The 9,362-nt window shown below is 49.5% G+C and overlaps 4 protein-coding genes across 4 annotated transcripts; 2 read left to right on the top strand and 2 right to left on the bottom strand.

The window, feature by feature from the left end:
• Positions 1-83: 83 nt before the first annotated feature.
• On the top strand, positions 84-913 carry UCRPA7_1418 (putative nad dependent epimerase dehydratase family protein; the record flags this gene model as incomplete). Its single annotated transcript, XM_007913998.1, has 5 exons — positions 84-92; positions 146-227; positions 279-385; positions 501-739; positions 799-913. 5 exons carry the CDS (start codon positions 84-86, stop codon positions 911-913), a joined length of 552 nt encoding a protein of 183 aa, XP_007912189.1.
• A 2,077-nt stretch (positions 914-2,990) lies between these two features.
• Positions 2,991-3,968, top strand: UCRPA7_1417 (hypothetical protein; the record flags this gene model as incomplete). The annotated part of the gene is made up of 2 exons (XM_007913999.1): positions 2,991-3,250; positions 3,860-3,968. 2 exons carry the CDS (start codon positions 2,991-2,993, stop codon positions 3,966-3,968), a joined length of 369 nt encoding a protein of 122 aa, XP_007912190.1.
• Positions 3,969-4,187: 219 nt separating this feature from the next.
• Positions 4,188-5,128, bottom strand: UCRPA7_1416 (putative duf159 domain-containing protein; the record flags this gene model as incomplete). Its single annotated transcript, XM_007913996.1, has 3 exons — positions 4,188-4,300; positions 4,357-4,806; positions 4,891-5,128. 3 exons carry the CDS (start codon positions 5,126-5,128, stop codon positions 4,188-4,190), a joined length of 801 nt encoding a protein of 266 aa, XP_007912187.1.
• A 2,003-nt stretch (positions 5,129-7,131) lies between these two features.
• UCRPA7_1415 (putative glycoside hydrolase family 5 protein) lies at positions 7,132-8,134 on the bottom strand (the record flags this gene model as incomplete). The annotated part of the gene is made up of 4 exons (XM_007913997.1): positions 7,132-7,567; positions 7,620-7,726; positions 7,778-7,905; positions 7,957-8,134. 4 exons carry the CDS (start codon positions 8,132-8,134, stop codon positions 7,132-7,134), a joined length of 849 nt encoding a protein of 282 aa, XP_007912188.1.
• Positions 8,135-9,362: the final 1,228 nt, after the last annotated feature.

The raw sequence follows: 9,362 nt of genomic DNA, 5'->3' as shown, positions 1-9,362 counted from the left end.
GCGCACCGACAGACCGACCGCTCTTAGACACTGACCCAAACCTCTACAGTATCCAGAAATCGCAGAAGCCACCACATCCAATTATGGAGCATGTAAGTTCAGTTACAAGTTGCCATGGCAAAATAACCTCGCTAATCACTCTTAGGCGGTAGAAACAAACTGCATCGTCATCGAAAAGGCTGAAGAACACGGCGTGCGCAGCTACATTTTCTCTCCGTGCATTGTCTGTAAGTTGATATCGGGTCACATTTACGAGTTATATACTTATTGCCCTGAAGATGGAAAGGGAGAAGGCTTCGGAAACAAAGTCTCTATTCAAACTGTCTGTGTCGTGAAGGCCGCCAAAGCTTTGAGGAAAGTTTACAAGGTTGACGAAGGACGACCGGTAAGTCCTATGGATAACCCGGGGCTCGAGTGATGGCCTTTCTGCCTCAGCTCTAATCATTGCGAGATAGGTTTGGCCTGTTTGCCATGTCATAGACAACACAACATATTATCAGGAACTCCTACGCAAGATCTTGGCTGGCGAGAATCCGGGATATGGAAAGAATGGTTACTATCTCGCTTCCCCTGGCAGTGTCGCCTGGGACGACCTATATGGCGCGATGGGAACTGCTCTTCTCAAACACAAGCTTGTGGACGACGATACAGTAATACCGGCAAGCGAAGAAAATGTAGAGGCGATGGCAGCCGCTCTAGGAGTTCCTAAAGAATTCGTTGGAGTGTCTCTCGGTGGACTGTTCGTACCTCAAGGCAAGCTTCTTTACTTTTGCATATTTAGGCTAACATTGCATGCAGATGCACCTTCACAGCCGAGCACGGGAAGCAGATTGGATGGACACCACAGTTTGCTGCGGAGCACATTCTCGAAACGGCGCATGAAGAAGTCGACTGGATCTTGCAAAATCTGTAGCTGGGGTGAGGGGATGATTCGATACTACAACGCAGCTATCTGAGCTTTATGGGAAAAGAGGCACCAAGATTCCGCTTATAGACTACGAGCTTCTTCAAAATACGATTGGTAGCAAAACATTCAACAGTTAGAAAGATGCAATTGCCTACACTAGTATTAGCCACTTCAGCCCTGGTGAACCTGTACCGAAATGTCAGCCGTCGGCGTACTACAGGTCTTGGCTCAGCCCTACGTACAAGTCACCTGCCTGGAATAAGATTCTGCAAGCCATCGGCTAATCCAGATTAAGTTGATTGGTCAATTGTGTATGATCTTTCCAGAACACTACCCCTGAATCTGCCTCCAACAACGAATGGCGCTCGCAATGGCTTCAGTTTGATCAAGTTTTGATATGGCCTGTCCCAATAATGGCAACAAGCTCTTGTGCCAAGCACTTCAATATTATTCTCCCCGAACTAGATTCAGCAAGGCGTTTTTGGGTTGCTAAGGTTGGCGAATATGCTTAGATGGGCATGCAAATTGAATTCCGACGGCTGACTGGCACTGCCACGGAATGCCTATGAACACCACGGGACAAAGACAACCACATGTAGGCCTCTGCAAACAAAGCCTAGATGTCTCACAAGTAGCAATCTTTGGACTTCAAGGCGAGATCAGATGGTAGTTGGCTGTGTAGTACAAAAAGCTGCTTGCTCGCCTGTCCTTTTTCGATGCTGGCCTCGACAAACAACAGCAACTTCACTATCACACCATTCAGTGTCCTACCTAATCACCAATCTCAAGCATCACTCGTTCATCTATCTAATAGCTTTTACCTCCCGTCATGCACACCACATTCATGCTCACTGCCTTAACGGCATCGCTGGTCCCCGCGGCAGCATATCTCAATCCTCGCACGCTCACAAGCACCGCCGACTACCCAGACATTACCTACTCAGATGAGTGCCTCGATGGCCTCATGTCCATGGCAGCAGACGCGCCTTACCCGCCATCTGCCATCTTAGACTGGGAAACGCAGACCCAGAATCTCGCCGTACTCGCCACCGGAGGCCCATGTGCTATACAGACCGCCATCCCTTCGTCACTCAGCTCGGAGTGGGCCAGCTATCAGTCAGAGGTGATGTCGTGGTACACTGCGAATGAGGGCGAGATATCGTCTGTCCTTGCCCAGTGCCCAACCGATGTGGCAGCCAGTGCTGGGCCGTGCTCGACCGGAGTCGTGGCTGCCGATGCCACGGGGAGCTCAGGTGGTTCGAAGTCTAAGAACTCGGGACCAAGAGAGACTGGAATCGTTGCCGGCGTTGTCGCCGCGGCCGGATTCGTTGGTGCAGTCGCTATGCTGTAGTCTCAATTCTAAAGGTCATTTGGAAGGATACTGCTTGGGATAGCTCTATCTTGATTCGGTATCGAACGGAAAGGCAATGGACAGCATATACAAGATGGTTTTCAGTGCAATGGAACAATGCTCAAACGACCCGTACTTCTTCTCGTCCAATTCTGCCCAGATCTCGTGTAGATTATCCTAATATTCTCAATACTCTTTCCTTACTGAGAAGTGATATGAAGCTCACAGTTATCAAGGATTTGAATCCTCCAGTATTGGCGCCTGTAATTGCCTGCTTCTAGCGCTTTGCACGGCCCCTCACCGGGTGACTACAGGACCTCAAGGCCACCCCCGCCAGAGGCCACGGTCAGTCATTTAGTCAACTACTCATACACCAATCCTCGACATCAACTAACCTTCTTCATTGATATCATGGTTATCTAATCCATACTTTCGCAGTTTACTTGCTACTTGTCTAACTAAGGGGTTCTCAACCGATTTGTGATAGCAGCTCGGATCTTTTATGACACAAACCCCACCTAAATCCCAGGCAGCTAGCTACACAAGGCAGCAAAGGAGCGCCGAAGTCATACTCTTCTTTCTAGAGAGTTAGACCGTTGAGAGAAAAAGTAGTGTGCTTCTTCAGTTTTACCAAAGTAGATATTGGATTGCTAACAAAGAGCGCAAGAAGCCTCACCAAGCAAGACGAGCACTGGGTAGCCTAGCGAAATCTGCAGCGTGATCAGACATAAGATGGGATTTCTTGATATTCCCGTCGAGGTCCGAGAGCAGATTCTCAATGAATACCTTGATGGCCATACTGGCGAGATCCCCGTCAATCCGACATCGAGCATCGATGGCCGTGAGATCAAGGCCACCGGCCATATCTTCTACAAGAAGATCCAGAACCCCGCTTTGCCAGTGCTTCTAGTCAGCAAACAGCTTCAAGCAGAGATGGAAGGTGTTCTAAATCGCAAGAGGTCTCAAAAAGCCAACTACGCTCTTGACATAATGTATGTCAAAAGCTGCGGGCTGTGGCCAACCTGGCTGTCGGTACCAATCCTCACCACGAACATCGACACCCTTCACGCCACCTTTCGACTATTCAAACAACCAGACAACGTGCCCAAAGGCATGTTATATCCAAATATGTGGCGTGGCGGTGACGGAGGACCTCCGTCTGGGGTCTGGATCTTTTACAGGATGTTCACGGGCTTTCTCGAGCAGCAAATCGGTCCCTGGCCATGTCGCATCGAGGGGGATGCCGAGAAAATCACTGTTCAACGACTCATTATAGACGTGCTTACGCCGGTCGAGCCCAATATTCTACCTCTAGCACCAACAACGCGCCGTCCTGGACTTGATTACATGGGCCGATATAGTCAGAGAGCAGAGAGCACTCCCCCCTCGGCTGCACACATCTTTGCCAACTTCATCCAGCGTGAGATCGGCGGGCTGCTATGTATGGGTTACTATACGACGGGATACGGCAATATTCTGCACGAGAGGTTTGGATCTATTGAGATACAGGTTAATGGTACAAGGCATCATATGTGGGATCTCTCAGACCTGTTCTCAAGGCTTCCCTTGAGTGATGATCAATGGGGGACGTTCTCGGCCAGGGAGCGTAAAGCCAGCTATCGCCAATGGAAGCTGGACACGGCGGAGAAGCGACAAAGGGCGGGCTTCAGAGTGGTGGAGGAAGACAAGACGAGACGCTGGTGGGAGTGAGATCATCGTTTTGTTACAGATGCCATGTCAAAGGCAGGCAGATCATCCTGCTTACTTTTAAACCTCAAACACTCCTAGATAGTACACTTTTAAACCCCGAATCATAACCCATAACGCCATCATATTCCCTGTTTATCGTCAATCATCAGATCTCATGAACTGTTCGCAAAGAACTTGGTGATCTTTTGGCTCCCGTCGCTCTTAGTTTTGGCAGGACTCTTAGTGCCGTTGCTTGTCGCACTGATCTTCGCCCTCCCCAGCTTGCTCGGTGATGCTGTCTTTGTTTTCGTGGGCGACGGCGACGGCTGCATAGATAGCTTCTTCGTTGGGGTCTGTTCAGGAGGTTCATCCACCGCAGGCCGTTTAGTACCTGTCGGCTTTGTCATACCGCCGTCATCTGCATGCTGAGCAACTTCCTCAACCGTCTTCGTCTCCTTGATAGATGTATTTCCCGATTCTTTCTTGACTTCAACTTCGGGCTTCACTTTCGCTGGTGAAGGAGTCTCCTGACTGTCCTTCTTACCCCCTTTGGCGTTGGCAAAGAAGTTCGCTATATTCGACTTGTTCTCTTTGCTAGCAATGGGAATAATGAAAGATGGCGAGTTGTTGCCAACTTTCCCGACATCTTTGCTCACCGGATACACCTCGAGCTCGCCATCGAATGGCTTCAGAATATCCTGTAGCTCCTTCGACCATTCATATCGCGATGGATCAAGCCACTTCTTCATCTTTTCTGAGCCATGATCGAGTATAACGGGCATGCGATCGTGTAGGAATTTGAGTTGTTTGTTGGAATCTGTCGTTATTATCGTATAAGTGTAATTTTTCTGGTCATCATCTGTTTAGCCATGTCAGTTATTGTCCGAGCAAAATTAAGGCTGTGAATTTGGCCCACCTTCATACTGTACTACATCCCACAAACCCGCAAAACACATGAGATGACCGTCCTTCCTCTTGACAAAATGCGGTACCTTATCCTTACCCACCTTCAGCCACTCATAGAACCCCTGTGCAATCACAATACATCGCTTTCGTCCCTTCATCGATGCCCACATCCCACCAGCCATAGCCAGCGAGTCGTCTCGGCAGTTAATCGTCTTGAGCATCGAGCCGTAGTCTGGATTGCGTTTTGTCCAGAAAGGAATGAGTCCCCACTTCATCGATTGCAGCTTGTAGTGAACCTCGCCGGAGGATTGATTGTCTGTGGTGGTTTGTGCCTCTGCGGGAATGTTCGGGGTATCTTCGGTATCGGCTCCGTCTGTTTCTGTTGCCTTCCCCGCCGTCTTCCCGGCGCCGCGTTCACGCCGCGGCCCGGCACCCCAGTCTGGGACATCGGCGCGGTATACAACTCCATGATAGCCTGGGGCAAAGTTGTAGCTTTGGCGAGGCGCCCCCTCTCCTTCGTCTTCGGGTGCTTCCCAAACCGGCATGTCGTTGGCTTCGAGCATCCGACGTACCTGCGATGGCCGCTTTGAGGCAAAATTAGTCAAGCACTTGCGAAACAGATAGATAGAAGGAATTCAAAGCTTGAGTGTCAGAGACAGGGGAGATGCAAGTGGGAGCCGACATTGGGCAAGAATCCTTGGGAGAACGAGGCATCGAACGTACCAGGGCTAAGGAGTATCTTCCGCACATGGCGAAATATCCAATCCTCGTGCCGAATAGCTAGATGAAACTTCAAAACTGGATGAAGGGACACCCTGCAAGCCTCATTTGGCTTGAGATGTAATACTTGAGGCTCGTGGATGACGTTTGCGACAGTCTGTCAAAGCTGAAGCTATGACGCAGGCTATAACGTGACGCTACTCCGCTCACCCCGCGATGTCCAACGCGACTGCACGTGACCTGGCCAAGGGGATCTAAAGTGGTTCGGACTTCCTCTGGCGGTAATCCGGCATCAGGATACCCGGAATCAATGGAAAGTTTGCCCGCCAACAATGCGGCTTCTGCGGCTCTAGACGACCTGCAAAACGGCTCAGCGACATCGGGACGGGCCAGCTGTGAGTCAAAAGGCTTTTTATAGGTCAATGGCTCTAGACAGCCATGAGGCGCGGCTTCTGGCTCCATCTGGTCCCATCCGCAACCTCAAAAGAGCACTTGTCTCATGACCCGAGGCTCCGTCAGCCCACACCGAGCCTCTGAGTCAAACTCGGCCTTCGGGACCTGCGATGACGGTCCTTTTGGAAGAAGTAGCTATATCAAAGCGTCTGAAAGAAGTCTTTCAGCCCCTTTTATGCTTTAGGATTTCTTGCTGTAGGCCCATCATCAGAACCAACATCTGAAATTTACAAAACACATTTGATTGTCATATACACTCTTTCTCATACACACAATTCCAGTTACTGAACACACGAATGAGGAACTTGCAGAAGAAAAAAAGCAATACTGTAACAATGCGCCGTGTCTCTCGTCTCCATCGATCATCCCTCCCTCAAATCTCCGCAAACAGACTGGCGTCTACTATCAGTGTAGTGAGAAGACCGGCATTCCCCTCGAAGCCCCTCGTCTGGCAACCAATCCCCCTTGCTGAGGCCGGCGCTTCGAAGGTCCGCCCTCCTGCACCGATGACTGCCGCAGTACCACAGCAGCGTGGCATAGCCACGTCCGTTAAGCCCGCTGTCGAGGTGGAAAGCGCTGTCGGGTCGGAGGCATCAGTGGTGGAAAGCGTTTCACAATCACAGAATCACTGGTTGAGGTTAACATGAGCGTCCTCATTCTCTTCTGAGAGAAAAGAAGAAGAAAAGACCTTGACACATACCCCTGCCGACTGCTCAAGCAATAGCCATTACCGAAGCACGAGCTTGGAGTTTGAGTCGACAGCAAAACCAGCTGCCACTTCAACAACACATCTACTTCTTACGCTTAATAACACATAACAGAAACACGTGGCCCAGGAGACACATCCTTTCCTCTACCACCGCTCCTTGTGAACACATGTCGACGCAAACAAGATTGAAGGCAATTAGGGTACAATCAGACGAGCTCTGAGGAGCTTATTTGTTCAAAATAATATTTGCGTTTTTACGGAAAATCTCAACGAATACAGACCCCGTTTAACGGAGCTGGCTATAGACAAAAGCTTTTATTTGATAGATTAACTCTGTAGATCAATATTACAAGCGTTGGACGTCAATTATGATCCAACACGCCATATGTTCACACTCTAAGCCGACTTAGCCAAGCATGCTTTAACCAATGCGCTGTCCGTCCAAGCATTGCCGTTCTTGGTCGGGACCTCACTCAGCTCATAAGTCTGTGAGCTGAAGGCTCCAGCGCTCCAGCCAACGATGCCAATGAAGACATCGCTGTTCTGATTCATGAACGTGACCTGCTGGCACAGATACTTTTCACAGCTCGCAGTGTTACCACCACCGGTCTCAGTGTTGATAGCCTGGCGCTTGTTAGTTCGCAGCCAGTCCGCCAGCGGCGAGAATGCGGTGCTGATGTTATCAGTCACGCATTCGGTGTGAGTGCCGCTGTTGTCTTGGTCCAGATACTTATGCACGTCGAAGATAAGCCCAGTGGTGGTGCCATCGGGGTTCTGTACTTTGAGAAGAGCTGGGCCGGACTTTGTAGGAAATGCTTGAGCAGATGTCCAGCTAGTCTATGATAAGCCACTAATACCAAAGATGTTGACAAGCAGATACTTACTCGTTGCCAGGAATGAGGATAAGTTGCGACTTAGCTACTCCACGGATAGCGGTTACCACAGCTTGTACTGTATCTGCCCATTTGTTGATGTCAGGGACATCATGAGGCTTCATTTGATATCAGTAGTTGTCCATTACTAAGATAGAGAGAAGGCATACCTCATTCATGAGACCAAACATGACCTTCTCCTGGCTTGCGTATTTTGTCGCCAGTTGAGTCCACAGGTTCACGAACTGATCATTTGTCGGTCCACCTTGGCCGATGATCTGACCATTCCAGCGGGCATCTATAACACAGTTAGATGGGATGCCATCGTACATTTGAAGTTACACCTTACAGTTGTGGATGTCAATCACACAAGCTGCGCCAGTAGCTAAGCACCCCTGAACAAGCTGATCATACTTCCCAAAGTTGGTGGCATCAAGTGTGCCACCAAGCTGATTGTTGACGAGCCACTGCCAGCCAACTGGAAGGCGGAAGATGTTGAACCCATCATCTTTGGAGAAGTGTTGCATTTGGCCCAGCCCATCAGGGCCTCCAAGTGTTGACAGAGGCGGATAGGCCTGAGATACGTTGCAAGAGCCTGTCGTAGCACAACCGAAGTCAAATCCAGCAATATTCGTTCCCACTGGTGCATCTTGTAAGCCATGATATCACGATTTAGGAGATGCTTCGACTCACGGTATTGCATAGCTCCTGTCGAGTTCCCTTGGCGCTTATACAGAGCTGGCGGTGCTCCAATGACAGCACCTACCAGCGCAAGGGTCGAAAGAATACTGGTATGCATCTTATAGCAATGTAAATGGTCGTCACACAGCTGATTGAGCGCAACACGGTCTGAATGAAGCCTTGGATGTGTTCAAGCGATGGCTCGATGAAGAGTTAAGACCAGCCAAGCCTTGGAAGCGACATGCATCTTATATATTCCGCTCTTGGCGCACAGAAAGCCTTTCTAAATATTCGTTCTTCTTGAAATGACGGAAGCATCTCGATGTTGATGTCACGCATTGGGAGCTCCGAGTTGGTCCAACTTCATGTGATACTGAATGTCATCGGGTACTCGTCATTGGCGTGCCTGATTCTTACTATAGCAATCTCAGATTAATTGTTTTAAGTAATATCATTTGCTATATTCCGGGCATGAGTGGCGGAGCTCAATATCAAGCTTCTCAAGTGATTAAGTTCTTGTTCCGCGACCCAACATCCTGCTTTGAGGGGTCCTATATCAGAGCCTATTTAAGGTAAAGATGACCATAGATGTCTCTTCGAGCGCAGCAGAGCGGACTGAACTTGAGATTTTCGATGCATAACAGAGCCCTATAATGAACACAACAAACGGAAGATTATTGCATTCGCATTGAACAACGTTTACAATGTCGTGGCCCAACATCGGCAGTCGTGGCATTGAAGATCCACTAACGCCCCTGCAGTGGCGCCGTACCGCTCTCGGTTAACAGGGGGTTGTGCCGCAGATTGACAGCCGTGACAGATTCACCTACACTACAACCCAGCCATTAGTGCGGGGCATAACAATAGCTGCCGAAAGAGGCAATATGGGATTTACACCATCTCGAGGCTCGGCGAGATACTTCCGTTAATGGAACGGCCCCCAATTTCGCGTTTGGTCACCTTTCCTATCCGTAACAGATGATTACTTAAATGTGCCTCTCTGTTCAGATGTCTTTCTTGCAGTTCATTGTCTTCAGGTAGTTTGCAATACCATCTATCTCGGAACCCGGCAAT

This window comes from Phaeoacremonium minimum, assembly GCF_000392275.1.
Source record: "Phaeoacremonium minimum UCRPA7 unplaced genomic scaffold PA7_03_scaffold_101, whole genome shotgun sequence".
NCBI lineage: Eukaryota > Fungi > Ascomycota > Sordariomycetes > Togniniales > Togniniaceae > Phaeoacremonium > Phaeoacremonium minimum.
Note: the sequence above shows the minus strand (reverse complement) of the source record. Positions and strands in the feature narration are given on the sequence as shown.